Source organism: Fundulus heteroclitus, chromosome 19 (genome assembly GCF_011125445.2).
Source record: "Fundulus heteroclitus isolate FHET01 chromosome 19, MU-UCD_Fhet_4.1, whole genome shotgun sequence".
In the NCBI taxonomy this organism is placed as follows: domain Eukaryota; kingdom Metazoa; phylum Chordata; class Actinopteri; order Cyprinodontiformes; family Fundulidae; genus Fundulus; species Fundulus heteroclitus.
This window is the reverse complement of record NC_046379.1, coordinates 20,453,731-20,472,363: the sequence shown is the minus strand read 5'-3', so window position 1 is coordinate 20,472,363 and position 18,633 is coordinate 20,453,731. Positions and strand designations below refer to the sequence as shown.

The 18,633-nt window shown below is 41.8% G+C and overlaps 1 protein-coding gene across 2 annotated transcripts in view; it reads left to right on the top strand.

Moving 5' to 3' along the window:
- Positions 1-4,549, top strand: part of nrd1a (nardilysin a (N-arginine dibasic convertase)) — a 47,717-nt gene extending 43,168 nt beyond the window's left edge. For both annotated transcript variants that reach the window (XM_012853927.3, XM_021311343.2), the window contains 8 exons: positions 118-256; positions 371-418; positions 505-557; positions 2,105-2,188; positions 2,407-2,497; positions 2,730-2,846; positions 3,725-3,814; positions 3,908-4,549. In XM_012853927.3, the coding sequence (XP_012709381.2) occupies positions 118-256; positions 371-418; positions 505-557; positions 2,105-2,188; positions 2,407-2,497; positions 2,730-2,846; positions 3,725-3,814; positions 3,908-4,126 (841 nt within the window). In that variant the 3' untranslated portion in view covers positions 4,127-4,549. The remainder of the gene's footprint in view (positions 1-117; positions 257-370; positions 419-504; positions 558-2,104; positions 2,189-2,406; positions 2,498-2,729; positions 2,847-3,724; positions 3,815-3,907) is intronic.
- Positions 4,550-18,633: the final 14,084 nt, after the last annotated feature.

The window sequence follows — 18,633 nt, the reverse complement described above, 5'->3', positions numbered from 1 at the left end:
CACCAGCACCATGTGATCAGATAGACACTGTTATTTATTGATTTTAATCCCCCTCTCTATGCCTCATCTCTTTATCTATTTCGTTTGCTCCTCATTTTCCTGCCTCTCGTCCGGCAGTAAGCTGCAGTTCTCCGAGCTGCCAGCAGAGGTGCCAGTGACGTTCAGAGTGGTGGAGCTACCTCCAAAGCATCATATCTGCAAAGTCAAGTCTTTAAACAAGGGGGACGCCAACTCTGAGGTCACCGTCTACTATCAGGTAACGCATTTGTAGCTCGTCAAATCAGACATCTTTCCAAATCTTTCATCTTTTCCTGCTTTTCAACGCAGATTGCTTTGCCTTCATTATCGTGTTATTCCCTTTTTCTTCTAGTCGGGGCCCAAGGCTTTAAGGGAGCACACCCTGATGGAGCTGCTGGTGGTGCGTGTTTAGAGAGACGTCCTTTCATCTTATCAGCCCACCTGGTCTTCGTCCCTCTGGTACTGACCGAGTTGTTGTTTTTTCAGATGCACATGGAGGAGCCCTGCTTTGATTTCCTCAGGACTAAAGAGACCTTGGGGTGAGTTTTTTTTGTTTTTTTTTTTGCTGCCTGCACAGTTTAGGAGAACATCTGAAATGCCGTTCAATAAATAATAAACCAAAAAATAAATAAACACAATAGTTTCTGTAATAACTATGATTGTTTATTCCATATTTAACAGAAATCCGACTTTGCTCTTGGTTACTGGTTTGCTTGAATTTTTTACGTAATTAAGCTCCTAAACGTAGCATGGATTAAAAACGTCCTGAATGTAATGTTTTGTGGCAGCACCTTTTGCAGCAATCACCACCAACAAGCAATCTCTGTACTTCATAAGATGTCGGCATCTCCTAACATGTAGCCTGGCCCACTCTTCCAAAGCTTTTGGCAGAGTGAGAAGGTACCGAGTCTTATTGGAAAATACAACCAGCATCTGCATTAATCTATTTTAGCAGTGTTCCGGATTGTCCTGATAGATGGCTGCATCGTCTTTGGACTTGATAAAAACAGAGTGGAACAACACCACCAGAGGGATATGTCTCCCCAAATCGTCCCTGACTGTTGGAACTTCAAACTGGACATCAACCAGACTTTCTGACTTTCCAAATCCATCCATCCATTTTCTAACACGTATATCCCTTTTGGGGTTATCAGGGGTGTCTGGTGCCTATCTCCAGCTGTCAATGGGCAAGAGGCGGGGTACACCTTGGACAGGTCGCCAGTCCATTGCAGCAATTCCCAACTAAAATACTAAATTTATTTACATTTAAAAAGAGGACTTTGGACCACTGAGCAACAGTCTTGTCCTTTTTTTCTCTGTTTTCCAGTTAAGAAGCTTCTGATGTTTCTGGTTTCGGAGTCGCTTTTATATAAGAGATGTTAAAGCGCTCTTGAAGCAGACCCGCAGTCCACATCATGTAAATCTCCCCAAAAGCTTTGCTTTACAATCTCAAAGCCGTGACTATCACTGTTTGTTGTGCACCTTTTTTCTGCCACAGGTTTTCCTTCCACTGAACTTTCCATTAATATTGGATGCAGCTCCATGAACAGCCAGCCTCTTTGGCTATGTCCTCCTTGTGGAGGGGGGCAATGACTGTCTTCTGTTCAGTCAGCAAATGTTTGTGTAGATTGTTTTCATTTTTATTTCTCTTAAGGTAAAATTCTGAAAAACTGGATTTTGAGGTTTCATTATTTTTATGTCAAAAGCATGAGAAATAAACCAAATGAAACCCTTCAACTATCTCACTGTGTGGGGTGAATGGGTTTCGCCTTAATGGGATGCACCTGTACATTGGACCATAGCTTTTTAAGAAGTCATGTTTCAGATTAAATGAGCTGTGAAGGTACCAGCACAATTTGTCCACATCTGCACATCCCCGTTTTGTTTCGCTCTTGGATAGAAAAGAAGCTAACGATGTGTTTGAACCCGCGCTGGCCGCCGCGGTAACACCAGAACAATGTTTTTTCACAAGTTTAAAGACTTTCATGGATGGATATCTGTGCGAGCTCGAAGCAAACGTGGTTTACCTCTCGACTGTTTCTCCCTCCAAATCCTACCCCGCCGTCTTTTGTGTCTCCCGCTGCAGTTACCATGTCTACCCCACCTGCAGAAACACCTCTGGTGTTCTGGGTTTCTCTGTCACCGTGGAAACACAGGCGACTAAATTCAAGTGAGTCCGCAGCACAATTTTTACCCTTTCAAAGATCCGATCTATCTTAACCACTTTCCCCGGATCCGGGGTATGATGTATCTGACTGTTCACCCATTCCCCACCTACAATTTATCTGCGTGGCGCTGGGGACGGAGGGAGTGGAACTGATAAATGACTAACGGGATCAAATTCAACCCACAGCCTCTAATATCTCCTCGCTCTCATCTCTTCCCCAGCTCCGAGTTGGTGGAGTTAAAGATTGAGGAGTTCCTGGTTTCATACGGGGAGAAGCTCGGTGCTTTGTCTGAGGAGGCCTTTAACACTCAGGTCTGTGTGTGTGTGTGTGTGTGTGTGTGTGTGTGTGTGTGTGTGTGTGTGTGTGTGTGTGTGTGTGTGTTATCGGTTCTACTGTTCACAAAGAGGCTACAGGAAGTTATGTTTACAAAGTGTGGAGTAATTTGGTGCCTTTGTGTAAGCAGCAGCTGCACGTTGCGGCTAAATTGCTTGTATTTGTGGAAGGCAGTGTGTGGATGGAGTGTGGTCTGTGTCCTCCATGCAGGTGACCGCTTTAGTGAAGCTGAAGGAGTGCGAGGACACACACCTCGGGGAGGAGGTGGACAGGAACTGGGCCGAGGTGCTGACGCAGCAGTATGTGTTTGACAGACTCAACAAGGAGGTGAGATGGAGACTAATCACGCGGTGTTCTGTTTTCTTCCCCCCCCCCTAACATGCTGGTTTTCCTTTGGGTTGTTCATCAGCCCTAACTCTGTCATCCACACTCATCATTTGTGTGTGATGGACCAGTCTGGACTCACTGATCCTGATCTGTTCAGGATTCTTGAAACTTTGGTGCCATCTAGTGATGCAGCTCCAGTTTCTTCTGGTTCTAAGGCAGGCCATCGTTGTTAAGTCTGCATCAGCACCCTTCCTGCAGGTTTCCAAGCCATGAAGGGAATTCCTACTTCCAATTTTTGCAGGGGATAAGCTTGTCTACTTTCAAACATTTGTTTTGAAATCTAAAAACATTTTTACCACACTTCCAGTGCCTTTGCGAAAGGTTTTCACATTTAGTCAGCTTCTAACAGTAAACTTTAACACATATGTTTTGGATTATATGTGATGCAACAACTCAAAATAATGCATAAAATGGAAGCAGAATGATGCATAATTTAAAATTTTTAATAAAGAAATTATAAAATTGTGACTTGCATTTAGTCTCCTTTACCCTGATACCCCTAAATGAAATCCACTTCAACTAGTTTCCTTCAGAAGTCCTCTAATGAGTAAACACAGTGTAATTTAATCTCATTATAAATCCAGATGTTCTCTGAAGGCCTCAGATGCTTTTTAGAGAACATTAGTGAACAAACAACTGTATTCCACTGAAACATGGCCCACCCACCTAAACTAAATATGTATGAGTATGAATACTTTAGCAAGAGATTGTGTGTAATACGTATTATAAGCACCCATATAATTTGGTTTGCAGATAAATGTTGCCAATAGAGAGTGATTATATGCCTTAATTGTTGTGCTTATTAATTGTTTTTTTAGATTGCTGCTCTGAAGCAGATGAGCCGAGATGAGCTCATCTCCTGGTTCCAGGAGCATCGAGGTGCAACCAGCCGCAAACTCAGCGTGCATGTAAGCAACGTTGTCATGTTCAGGTTTAACACAGAGATGAGACATTTTCACTGCCTCGTCCTCATGTTTATGCCTCTCTCTGTCTTTTTACAGGTGGTGGGATTTGGTGCGGAAGAGCACGATGAGGAGGGTGGGGCTAAAAAGCAGGAAGGAGAAGCAGAGGAGGATGTGAGTGAGTCTACGTATGGCGAGGTGTCCAAGCTCACCTTCCTTCCTGCCTCAACGAAGATAGAAGGCGCCACCGCCATAATGGACATACCCACCTTCATCAGAGACCTGCCCCTCTTCCCTTACCACAAGATACTAGAATGAACGTGTGCTCAAGCCTTGGGACAGACCAATGGCTGAGATCTCTGCCTTTTACTGAGCCACCCTCACTGACTCTGTCCATTCGGACAGATAGCAGCATCCGCTGCTATAAAGTTCTGGACGTTGCAGGTTAAGAGTGATGATGGAGTTTTATTTTAAGTGACTGTTTTGAATCCTAGCATTTGAAAATGAAAAAGAAAAAAAAAAACACTGCCTGGAAAATATATCAGATTCTATCTTTGATCTTCCGTTCTCCTTGCAGCTGCCCTAATTCAGTTTAACGCATCTTAAAAACAAATGTAAAAGCGCCTCAACCGTTCAGTATTTTGAGCTGTAGATGTTTCAATTTGACAGACTGGGTTCTACTGTTGATGAAAAATACTTGGCAGAAGTTAATAAATGAGTGACAGAAAGTTTTAAATGAAACTTGAATCTTGAGATGTTGTTTGAATTTTATGTGGTTTAACATTTGATTTATGTGGATGATAAAAATGCCACTTAAACGTTTTTTCCCAGGTTTCACCAATTCATGAATGCAAGTGGCACAATGTTGACAGGATTTAACAAATAAGCATAAGAATGAGGATAGATTCTAAAGTTTGAAATACCAAAATGTTTTTTTTTTTTCTTGTTTTTTTTTTAGGTTTCACAAAACCATACATAAACCATACTTTGAGTGTCAAATCATTACAGTTTGGTTAGATGGTACAAACTCCCAGCAGCTGTCATTTCAGGCCACTTTCAGACAAAACGTTGCAGTTTCTGTCCAAATATATAGAATCTGGTCCAGATTAAATTCAGGTCATTCCAGTACAATCCTACCGTCAGACCCAGAAACAATTACATGCAGTCCAGTTCACTCCAAATAATACACTATTAGTAGGTCAAAAAAAAAGGTTTCTCTCTGAGGAATACTGGCCATTTGTGTTTAGTTGTTGACCATCCCGCATGGAGCGTGTCGGGATTGGAGCAGCTCTTTTAGAAAAAGCATCCAGCAGAATGGGGCTCAGTGAAAGCAGCCAAATGCCTTTTATTGAAAAGCGTCAACAGAGCCAATGGCAGCAAAAGCTCCAGCAAAAATACCGTCCAGGAAAGAAAGGCATGCAGATGCCAAGTCACTGGGCCAAGAGCACTTTCTAAAGAAGGGGAAAACTAAGATGAAAATCTAAAAATGGGCAGAAGATGTAAAGTATTTTGAGAAGCATTTTACACGTTTGACTTAACACCTCACTGAACTGAAATTTGGTTACAAGTCAGTGAAATCTAGTGGAGATATTCTCTCTCCACCCAAATCCATCACAAATATAGACAGAAAACTCAACTAAATCATTATTAACAGCTTCTTATTCAGTCATTTTGACCACTTAGAACATCTATGGTGTCTCTAAACTAATATATTGGCTGGTTGGGCATAAAGATAATTAATCAGAGAAACTCCGGAGGGGCTGTAGAGATCCACAGCTCAGGTGGGAGAAGCCATTGACAGGACTACTATTGGTTACGCACCAGTTTTCTGCCCTTTATGGAACAGTGACAAGAAGAAAGCTGTTGTTGACATAAAGCCACAAGAAGTCGTCTTTGCTGCAAGCCCTGACAGAGCAAACGTGAAAGATGTCCACTAAACCTTTTGGCCTGCTTACAAAACACTTTATCTGGGAGAATGCTAACACTGCATCACCTTAAACACATCACCAGTGTGAAGCGTGGTCTTGGCAGCATCACATCATAATGATGTTAGAATGGCCTAGTCAAAGTCTCAACCTAAATCCAATTGAAAACCTTTGGCAAGACTTGAAAATTGATGTTCGCCGATGCGCCTCATCCAATCGGACTGAGCTGGAGGTATTTTTGCAAAGAAGAATTGGACCAAAATTTCATCCTAGATGTGCGAAGCTAGCACAGACATAAAAAGACTAGCCGCTCTACAGAGCGTTGATTCAGGGGAGCAGAATAGAAGTGGACGCTACATATCCATCTCATAAAATCGCAATGAAACGCACAAGAAAGCGGCCGTAACCAGACCAAACGTTGAAAAGTTCAAAGGGTATCAAGATACTGTATGTTAATGAAATGTTAAGATAAAAATGACAGACGCTAAAGCTATTAACCCAACGCAAGACGCCTTCAAATTAACGGCAACATCTGCTTCTCATCACGTTTTCCTGCTCGCAGAACCTCTAAACCGTCTTTATCTTCTTCAGAGGGTGACCGAGACGTGTCGCCCAGATTCATTCAACCCTCCATGCACACTTCCAGAAGTCAGAAATCTATTTTGTGGATGTCTGGTTTTACAGAAATCTCAGCTTAATAGGATCATTTTAAGGAAACCAGAGAAAATTGTTTTAATTAAGCTTAGGCCCAAACTTTAAAACGTCCTAATTGATAGAGAATCTTAAAAGTTTTTGCTTAATTTACCCTTCATCAAAATCGGCCAGGGGACTTTTTCTTTTTTTTCTTTTTTTCTTTTTCCCCGAGAAAACTGAAGACATAAAAGATGATTTTGCTGAGCTGGCAGCACGTTTCTTTCTCAGAATGGAGAAAAATCCTCCCTAAATAAGCCGAACGACTCTACCAGACGTGATCCTTGCCAAAACTGCGCGGTGCCGGTACCACCGACCGGGCAAGGTGGCCAATCTTCAGCTTCCGGGCCAAATTATTTAGATTTTTCTTGTCCAACTCTGGTAAAGACAGCGGCTCTTTGCTCTACAGGATGTAATTAAAATCTGATCAAGAGCCCAGCAGAGCGTGTTAACACAACTGACTAATATGCCCACGGGGAGATCTCCCTTGGTAATAATAACGGTACAAAATGGGCTGGAGAAAGGGGAAAAAAAAAAGTGCCAGATGTACCTGTGGGATCGATGCTGCAGCTCGTCTCTCTACTCATTCAGTGTAGAAATCGCATGACTTTTGGGTTCTGGGCATATGCTGCACTGCGAAGACCCAAAGAGCTTTCTTGGTGATGACAAACAGATCTAATTAGCTCTCAGCTTATTGTGATCCGAGCTGCGCCTCCCTGATGGATCGGCTACAGTCATATCCTCTGGAGACTGCAGGATATTAAGCATGGGTTACTTGTCCTACATTACACCGCGTGGACCTGAGATACTGCCGCTTTGATGGTGAAGATGGAAGGAGCAAATTATGAAAAGGCAGCTTTTTAGCTCAAGGAAAGCAGCTCTTTCTTTCTCTCTTTCTTTTCTTTCTCTCCCCCCGCTGCTGCTACAGTACGTCCTCGTGGACCACAATATAAAAACCAACATCGAATTTAAAGGGCGACGAAACCCTGCTTTTGTTCTGCACTCACTCACCCTGCAGCTTGCCAGAGAAAAGATTAACCCCTCATAGTTGAAGCCATACAAGGCACTTGATTTTACTGTGCTGCTTGAAATCACGTCTGAGGAAAATTTCGCCTTCCGCACGGGTTAACGTTTGCCTAAACTTGATGAAATGTCCCCAAGGAAGGTATATACATTTTGGACTTTTTATTAAACTGTTTTACTGTTTTGTTATATTTCTGTATAACAGCTAACACCCTGGGTCACCTGAGGTCACTGCACTGCACAATTACAGCCATTCACACCCCATGCTGTAAATCGTGTGGGGTTGAACACCTGCTATATTTTTTTTATTGTTTCCATTTTATAGCGTATAATTACACCATTAAATCTTTTAATTGGATGGTAACAAGAAGTACAACAGGATAATGTTCATTCATGAGTCTTCCAAACAGAATCCTTACCTTTTTTTTTTTAATTGCTTTTAAGGAACTGACCAACGAATCTCCATGAATCAGAATATCTTTTAAATGTAAACATTATATGAAATCAATTCAAAAGTTAAAGGTAATATAGCTGGATTGCACACCAAAGGAAACATTTCAGAAGTTTATTAATATTGATGATTGAAGCTTACAGCAAACAAAAACCCAAATATTCAGTTTGTTAGAAAATTAGAATATTACATCAGACCAATAGAAAGGATTTTCAGTACAGATGTGTAGGACTCCTGAATGGTTTGTACTCCATACTTGTCTGCTCTTGCCTGAATTACTGCATCAGTGCAGCGGGGCATGGAGCTGATCAGCCAGTGGTTCTGCTGAGATGTTAAGGAAACCCGGGTGGTTTGATAGCAGCCTTCAGCTCATCGGTTGTGTTGGTTCTGGTCTCTTATCGTTCTCTTTACGATGCTCTGTAGATTCTCTTCGGGGTTTTGGTCAAGCAAATGGACTAGCCAGTCAAGCAGAGCGATACTGTGATCATTAAATGAGGTACCAGTACTCGTGGCAATGAAGGTAGGAGAAAAGCCCTGCAGAAGAAACCACCATGGACCAATACCAACAGATGACATGGCTCCCCAATTCACACACTGTGGAAACTTGGACTCGGTGCTTCTCCATTCTTCCTACAGATTCTGGGACATTGAATTCCAAAGGGACAGAAAAAATTGGTTTAGTCTGAAAATAAAACGTTGTCTTTTTTTTTTTCTCAGCCCAAACAAGATGACATTCAGAACAACTGGCCAGATGCCAAGGTCCAGTCCTCTTGGCAGGTTGGCCTGAAATCAGACCGCAAGATGATAAAAAGAAGAAGAAAGGAAAACCTAAAATGTCATGATCCCTACAGCAGAAACTGTTACTGTGGATTTCATAGTGCATGACTGTAAAATTATAAAGTTTAACTTTCATGGGACTTATGCGAGGGAGAGCCATTCCAGTTAAAGGATCCCACAGCAGCTGTGAAGCATAAAGCCGGAAGTATCATGTTTTGCTGATGCTTCGCTAGTAGGACCTGGTCAGCTCACAACCATGAATTCAATCAGAGGATCTTTACGGAAATAGACCATCTGGAAACAAAATAATTAAAACTAAAGGAGAACTGGACCGCCCTGCGATAGACTGGGGACCTGTCCAGGGTGTACCCCGCCTCTGACCCATTGACAGCTGGAGATAGGCACCAGCACCCCTCATGACCTCAACAGGGATAGGCGTGTCAGAAAATGGATGGATGGATGGATGGATGGATGGATGGATGGATGGATGGATGGACTACTGGACCTCGCAATATGACAACGCCCCAGAAAATCTACCTAGGACTGGCTGAGAACGAACAAAAGAAAAGACCCAGATCTTAGATCTCATTGGGATGATGTGGGAGGACCTAAAACAAGCTGTAGATGCAAGGAACCCTTCTAACATCTCACAGCTTTTTGTTGATACCTCTTGTTTAAAGGAGCAATAAGTAACTTATGGGAACCTTGGGAACTCTCATATGATTGGCTCAGGAACCAGGAAGTAAACACGGGCTACACACTGCACCGAAGTCGTTCCACACCGTACCTCTAGGATTAAAAGGAGAAAAACGTGACTCAGACATTGTTGATGCAGAGAACCGATTGTTTATAGGGAATGTTACTTGCATCCCGGATATCTAACAAGAACGATTTTGGTTACTTTCACAATAAATGTCTTACTTATTGTTCCTTTAAAGCAGAAAACATGGCTCATGTTACTCAGGTCTCTTCCTTTTCCAGAGACAAATGTAAATGCCATAAACATTTATTTAGACACCTCTTTGGAGAGAACTTAAGGTTTAATGGGTTAACGTCAAGCGAGGGGAAAAAAAACTCCAAACTTTAAAAAGAACTGACGGCCAGATATTTGTGACCTTGCCATTTCGGTTCGGTTTATCAAAGAGGCTGAGATACGCCGCTGCTACCGCTGCTGTCTTAGAGGTATGCAGCTGTGTCACTAGCTTGTTGAGCGCCTACATGAACTCGGGGGGGCCGCGCTGTCCGCAGTAACCGGTCCCGCTAAAAGAGCCGTTGTGACTTTGTCCCAGAGAGTTGTGTTCAAGCTGTGTTCCCCCCCGTCAGAAGCTATTCGCTCTCCTCATATGCTAAAAGGAAGTGTATCACAAATGCATGCAGACAAGCTTGCTCATGAATCAGAGAAGATTGGATTTGTTCACCGGACACACACACACACACACACACACACACACACACACACACTTGCACGTACATGCTCTTGATTTCACCCCGTGTACACGCCCCACTGCTACACTGTCATTCCTGTTGTCTTTCTAATTTCATCCGAGGAACCCTGCCAAGGCCGTAATGAACTCAAGTCAACAGAGGCCCTCGTGGAAGGTTGTGATGTGCAGAGAAGGGAGGGGGGGGGGAGAGAAAGGGAACAGGAAGGAGGCACAGACAGCGTTAAAGAGAAAAAGGGGCCAGCCAGGTTAATGCCACTCATTTGTGTGATTTGTGTTTGTGTGTCTCCGCGAGCCGTGTGTAATGTTGTCAAGGTTTTAAATTAATCAGTGCAGTGGGGTGGATCATCTAAGCTGGTGTAATGTGTCGACTCCTTTATTCAATTTGAGCAGTAATCTTAGAGTTCCCCACCGGCGCTGCCTTCATCAGCCCCCTGCTATAAAACTGGCTTTGCTTAGCTGCAGCCAGACAGAGGCAGGGAGCTGCTAAAGGGATGAGTCATTAACAGGATCAGGATAATACTTAAATAAGGGAAGCCATGCAGACTAACTCTCCTCATTATATTATATTATTATGGTCAAGAAGGACATTGTTTGCATGGGCAGTTTGAGCTCTGGTGGGTATTAAATAGATATGGACAGTGCTACTATCTTTTATTATAAGGGTCGTTAACTAGGATTACAAGTATTACTGGTTAATGTGATTTTTTTTTTTTTTTGCCCCCCTTTTTAAATTGTGAGCTAAGACAGAAGCACTCCATTAGGCCACCTTAAAGGCTCTGGGTCGCAGTACATCTGGAAAACCTTGTTTTAATGTGAAGCGTTCTTACTGCTCGGCACCTTGGTAATTCCCTGCTACTCTCTTGACCTTCTGACCACAGTGCTATCGGAGCGGGTAATAATTACACTGCGCAAAGATGTTTTCCCTCACTCTACAGAATCTCTCTGTACATATCGGAGGTTTCTGCACCTCCACCATCGGTTTCGGAACGAGACCTTTTACTCACAGAGATTTATTGTGGAAACGCCAAATCAATACTCTGACCTGAGTTAGGAAAGCCGGAGTCACAGTTCGGTTTCCAATGTGCAAACGAACCAGCAGCAGCTGTCAAACAGGCGACCAGAACTTGTCTGCAAAGCCTGTCTGACGCTTTCAGTCCACTGGTACGAAACGTTCACACCACATCTTCTGACTTCCAGTTGGCTGATCATATCATCTTTCAGCAGAAAGAAAAAATACAGTAAGACTGATATGCAGATGAATAGTCATCCCAACATTGTCAAAGTAAATCAGTAATTTACCATAAATCAAATATTTCCGTTAAATAAATCGTTTACCTGTAACTTATTACCTACCTCTTAATTACCTCTTAAGTCCTATTTCCAGACAAGTACAGAGTGGTTTGATCAGTTGAAATCAAAACAAAAATGAGTTCAACTAAAAGACAAATAAAAAAGATTTATATGTGTTGGTTGAAAACAATGCATAATTTGAACCTCGTTATCTATATTGGTAAACATGCAAATATCAATTTAAGAAAATTGATAATTTATTGGATTGGCTTACCTGACCAGATTTCAAGCAGTTTCGCTTAACATTTCTATCACAGTAATCCACCATAGGAGCATGCTTAAATCCAACAAAAATGCCGCTTCACTATCTATCTATCTATCTATCTATCTATCTATCTATCTATCTATCTATCTATCTATCTATCTATCTATCTATCTATCTATCTATCTATCTATCTATCTATCTATCTATCTATCTATCTATCTATCTATCTATCTATCTATCTATCTATCTATAAGGTATATCTATCTATCTATCTATCTATAAGGTATATCTATCTATCTATCTATAAGGTATATCTATCTATCTATCTATCTATAAGGTATATCTATCTATCTATCTATAAGGTATATCTATAGATAGATAGATAGATAGATAGATAGATAGATAGATAGATAGATAGATAGATAGATAGATAGATAGATAGATAGATAGATAGATAGATAGATAGATAGATAGATATACCTTTCAAACACAGACAACTGTTCTTGGTCAGTTTTATGCCCCAATAGCTTTTACTGATGTCTCTACCCTTATGAACCCCTCAGAAAGTATCTACTGGGTAAGTACGCTTCAACAACTTTAAACTGTTTTATCAATATGTTCTTGTCCCTCTAATAGAGGGTACGGTTTTTCTCATGACAGTTTTTTTTTTATCAGAAAAGTGGGTTTCTTGCCAATTTATAAGGCCTTGCAGTTCATTGAAGCAGCTCACTCTAAAATAGATAAACGCATCCAAAGGTCTACTGAAGGAGAAGAAGAGCCATCTATGACACCCAGAAAAACACTTTGGATCCTGACTTGTTTATATATATATATATATATATATATATATATATATATATATATATATATATATATATATATATATATATAATATTATATTATATTTAGTTCTCTGCCTTTAGATTTAACTTAGAGGTTATATAATGAGAATGCTTGCATGAGGTTTATTCACAGCTATATCCTCTGATTGCAAACGTTACACTTTAGATCGTTTACAATATTGCCTTAATTGATGGAGAGATAATGGAGGGAATAGCCCACGCCAGAGCATGAAATGGCTTTCTAGTCAATTATCTAATTAAATCTGAACTCTGGAGAAGCAGCATCCTGCATACTGAACGGGAACAATGACTCTTCACCATTTCATCCAGTTTCAAATCAAAGCTGTGGGAATCAACTTAAAACCTAACCCTGTGACAAAAATTTTAAGGTGTTAAAATATTTGTAAATAGGCCAAATAGCAAAAAATGTTTATTGAATGCTCCATACCTGCCAGATCTTGTTGCTACGTGCAGACATGGTGCTTTTTGGGCTATCTGCATTGAAAGGAATGCTATGGTCGCCACTTCCTGATGGGCTTTCTATTGAGTAAGATACCTGCTGTATATAGCTCTTAAAGCCATACATCCCTCCACTCAGCAGCACTTCGCTGAATGATTGCAAGGCCTTCCCAGGCCAGAAGGGATTCATGAACCCCTTTATAAAAATATCACATTTGCATGACACTGAATGGACAAACTGTGTCAGGCTGCATCAGCTCGGGAGCAGTTTGGCCTTTAGAAATACCAGGGGATTTTCTGAGTGAGCTGCTGTGTGGATAGAGCCAATAGCCTTCCTAATATTAAAATATGTAGACAAGGCTGCTGAGAATTGACTGATTTGAGCGTTTCACAACCAAACGTGGGGGGAAAATGCTCAATTTTAATGAGCGGGTGCGGTCTGCTATGTGGTTTCACCTACTCCAACCTTGGAGAAAGCACAGACCCTTTCATTATACTGATTATAATCAATCTGAAGTACAATCCAGAGCAGAAAGTAATTGAATAATAGAGCAAATCGTAGGACCAAAAAGTTGAAAGATTTAGAGAAAGGAGCCCTAGTAAGGTGCACCGAAGTTCCAAACATCAAAAACATCTTGGTGGTGTCGCAACTTCTGGGAATAATAGGGGTAATATTAACAAAGACAGTCAGACAGCAAAGGTGATTTTGTAGTAGAGTCTAAAGGCTGAGTTGTGCACAGTGCCATGAGAATGCATTTTTGCCATCACTGACTTCACATTTTATGTAATTTCCACATAAAAAGTTCCTTTATTATGAAGAAATAAAAAAGTCAACCTCACTATATATGAAAAAGTAACATCCCCTCTAACTTTCATAACTGGTTTTGCAACACCAGGTGGTAAGAACTGACAAAGAGCATTTGTGATAATCTGAATCTTTTGCATCCTTGTGGAGTAATCTGGGCCCACTCCTCTTTGCAGAATTACTTTGAATTCAGCTACAAGGGAGGGTTTTCTACCATGAACAGCTTTTTAAGATCCCACCACACCATCACAGTTCAATCAAGATTTTGACTTTTTTTTTTTTTAACTGGATTTGCTGATGTGCTTTGGATCATTGCCCTGCTGGATAACCCAAGTGTGCTGGAGCTTAAGGGACTGATGATCCATCAGTGTTCAAGCAGCGAGCAGAAATCATGGTTTTGTCAAGTTAAGTTCTTGAAGCACCAAAGCAGCCCCAGACTATCGCACTACCACCACCATGTTTGACTGTTAAGTCTGTATTTTTCTGAAGTATGTCCCACTTTTTTGTCACAAGTCCACAGAATATTTCCCTAAAATCACTGAAGACCATGAATATGTTTTTTTTGGAAAACATGAGAAAGGCCTTTATGTTGTTTTTGTGTGTTCTTCCCTTTCACCTGGAACCTCCAGTACAGGTCAGAGGCCTATCGTCTGGAGAAATATAATCCACTCCAAAGTTGCTGGATGCATCAGAGATGGACAGGAAGTACATAGGACTGGTGGACTGCTTTGTGGCACGGTGTATAAGTTGGAAAAGCAGAAATGCCTCACGCATCTGTCGGGCTAAACACTGCAGTCGCGGTGTTCAACTCTGGTGGTTTAAGCAGTCAAAAAATGCCACTTCCGCTGTCTTCCAGCATTTTCTCATAAATTATCCAGGTGGGACAGTCCCACCCCCACTCCACCTGACCCCCCACGTCCTTCCAAATAGAGCCAGAGGACACCATGAGCTGTTATTTCTGTCTGCTCCCATACCTTCAGCACTTTGTCTGCCATGTGCTTGGCTCCCTCCCTCGGCCCCCCTCCCACGCCCACTCTCAACCGACCTTGAGCAATCGCAAATAGCAACAAGCTTTAAACATTTTGCTCTTCTCCTTTCTTCCTGCCGTATCTGCCATCCAGGTGTTGTCTGTCGAACATCCACTGTGTGTTATAGTGGGGCGGACTTCGGCAGCTGAGCTTCTCGTGAAGTATGAATAGACAGAGCCAAAACAAACGTTCTTCATGTTCTTGCCACCCCCAACAACAAGAACAGAATTCTTGGTTCAAGTGGAGTATGTGGCAAGGTTTATCTTTAATGCAGAGAGGGCAAAGGAGATGACTGTAGATTTCAGGAGAAACAGGAATATGTGGAACCATTTCCATCATGGGGGAAGAGGTGGACGACAGACTACAGACTTGACTGGAAACACAACACCAAAGCTGGATGCAAGTAAAGTAGACTGTACTTCTTGAGGAACCTTAGATCCTACAGTTTTTGCACCAACTATGCTGCTTGTGTTCTATAAATCTGTTGTGGAGAGTGCTGCCTCTGGAGGTGATTGTTTAATGGAGAATATAATGGACAGCCCTGAACGTCCTCATCAGACTAATTCGTCAGCAGAGTATCCTTGGTTAGAGGCTTCTTCAGACACTCCGTAACTGATGCAGCTAAACGAGATTCTTTCTACCCACAGCCATCACCATCTAAAATAACTCTATGAGGAAACTTTGACAACGTGAGTGGCATTTGTGGAAAATGGCTTTCATTGTGGTTAGCTGCAGTCCTAACGCCTTAGAAATGCCTTGGTAGCCCTTTTCCAGACTGATAGACATCAGTTACGTTCTTTCTGATCTGTTCCTAAATTTCTTTAGCTTGGGGTATGATTTGCTCCTTTACTAGATCTTTCGGCCTCTTCATGTTGTCAGACAGGTTGTATTTAAGTGATTTCTACAGATCAGGCAGTAATCGGGTATAGCTGTAGCGATAGTGAAACCGAACCACGGAAAATTCTGATATTCACAATTAATGTATGATTCCTCAAGAGGCCCTGTGATGTTTTTACACAGGACCAGGCTGATTCGGATACTTTCTATTCCCTTTACAAATGAAATCAACATGTGAAAATTACGTTTTGCATTTCCTCAGGTTGTCGCTGTCTGCTATTAAAATGTATTTGATGAGACGAGGCGTTCATGTTTGACAGCAGAGTTAAAACAGAAGAAACCTGTCAGGGGAAAATGCATTTTTTTCTTTTTTTTCAGGGCACTTTAGCTATCTGCCACAGAGCAAAAAACAAGACAAGAATAAAACTGCTTTATGTAACATAATGTTGTGATCTTTAGTCTCAGTAGCAGCTGGTTGCCTCTATTTAAATACACGCTATTAAATGATCCTCAGCAAGATTTGGCTCTACTGTAAAAGTAAACATTTTGACAGTTTTCTTGCCACTGAAAAGTGCAAAGACAATAGAAATAAGCATGATCTTAAAGAAGCAATCGTGGCTGCCCACTGGTCTCAGTAGGATTACAAGGTCGTCTCCAGGTCAATCTATTTACAGCGAGAAAGCTCTGCAGTGTGCAAACTTTGACAAACCACAAGAGTACTGAGAGCAAAATAGAGATATTTGGCCACTATGAACAGCGCCAACTTTCAACCACAGTGGCAGAGGGATGATTGATGGGATTTATTTTGCTTTCACAGGAGCTTGGCCAACGGCAATCATTAAACCAACCATAAGTTTCCCAGAGCCAAATTTGAAGCTATCTGTCAGAGAACAGAGAACATGGTGGAAAAAGAGAACAGGGAACATGGAGAGAGAGCATTCAAAGCACAGCAGTAACCCCACAGCACCAAGTGTGAAAATGGGAAGGGGGAGAAAAGAACCACGTGTTACAATTTGGCCAGACCAAAGTCCAAACCTCAAAATGATTGCAAGGTTTTAGGGAGGATATGAGGAGAATGAGTGTGTGAACAAGTGCCACCGACCTCAATTAACCGAAGCTTCAAAATTCCCCCTCAAAGATGGGAAAGTGGATCATTTTGCTACTGGAGGAAATGTTGCATTGTTTTGAATTATTTGCTGATCATAGTTTTTTTTTTTTACCTTTTGCTTCTCTGTTTAGGAATTTGTCAAAAAAAAAAAACATAATGACAAAGAGCAACACAATATGATTATTTTTCTTTGATCATGATAGTGATTCTCAGTCCTGGTCCTCAGTGGCCGCTATACTTTGAGCCAAAGTCATGCTACAGCATCTGGATCAGCTTTCAGTTCAGAGCTTGACCAGGCCACATCAAAACCCTTTATTTTAGATTGTTTTTTAGCCATCCAGGGTTGGATTTGCACATCGTGTGCTGCATAACCTGAATGTGTTTGAGCTTCAGGTCCCAGACAGATGGCTGGACCTTCACCTTAAGGATTTTCTGCTAAAGAGCCGATGTCATGGTCCTATCAGTTACAGCATGTCTACCAGGTCCTGAAGCGGCAGAGTCGCCCCAGACAATCAAATTAAATCAAATTACCACCACCATGTTTGAATTCTGGTGCAGAGTTATTTATTTTTTTTTTTTTGGGGGGGGGGGTGCATTAGTTTCATATTGCATGCAAGGACACAAACACCTCCTGAAGAGTTCCACTTTTGTCTCATCGGATTATTATTCAGAAGATCTTTGATATCAGCAAGGTGTTTTATTATTTTCTTCCACCAGTTTTGCCCAGCCTCTTCCTCATTGTCGGATCCTGAATGCTGACTTCAGCTGAGGTAATATCTGCACTGCTTTAGATGTTGTTCTTGGTATTTTTTTGTGACCTCCTGGATGAGTTGTTAATGAGCTCTTGGATGAACCCTGAAGGGCCGGCCACTCTTGGGAAGGTTCACCACCCTTCCATTTTTTCTCTATTAGTGGATCATGGCTCTCTCTGCGGTTCACTTGCTTAACAAAAAGCCACACTCAGACATGCCAGTCACTTTGTTTCTTGTATTTATTTAGATTGGAGTGAGATGCGTTGCTTTTTAAGCTATTTTAGCCTACTTGGTGTTGCCAGATAGGTTCTTGATTCCACAGGTCTGGCTGTAGTCATGCTTAAGTTACCTGACTCCGCCAGATAGATTTGCTTCGCATATCCATCTGGAAACCTTCCGTTGAAGTAACTTTGGGAAGGGGCGAAAATACTGGTTAGCTGATTGGCCTATGTTGGTGATAGACGGGCCAAATGAACCAATCAGATTCGTCGTCGCTCTGTTACGAGCGACGACGAAAACACAACCACAAGCCAAGCTACTCTTGCTGCTGCAGGTAAAGGCTCGTTAGCTCAGCAAAGAAATACTCTGTAATTCCGATAAAACTTGCTCGATAGCCACGCTAACGCTAGTTTTATCGGCTGAAACCGCCATGTTCTTTAGACTGAACTGTCGCGCTTCCCGTTGCGTCACACCTCAACCCGCCTCAAAGCCAACGCTGATTGGACGTTCGTTTGGTGAACGGCTCCAAATTTTCTTTAACGGAGAGTAGCCAGACTGATCTGCGAGTGAAACCTTGAAACCTCGCGAGATCAGGATGGTCTCACGAGGCTAATGCTTAAGGGTGTGGCAAGGGAAATCCAAATGTTTCCAAAAGCATCAGGTTAAAAAAATTGCGTTTAAGATTGGTCCAATTATAGTTTTAAACTGAGTCAGACTGATTTGGAAAACCATTATCCCGCAATAAATTACATTACATTACAAATTACATTATAAATTACATCCTCATGGGAAAACTCCTTTTTTTTTTTTTTTTTTTTACTCCACTCAGATGGCACTGCTCACAACAGTCGTTAACCTGGGGGATTCTGTTGATCCCGCCCCACCGGGCCCCGTCGGCAGCGGGTGCCA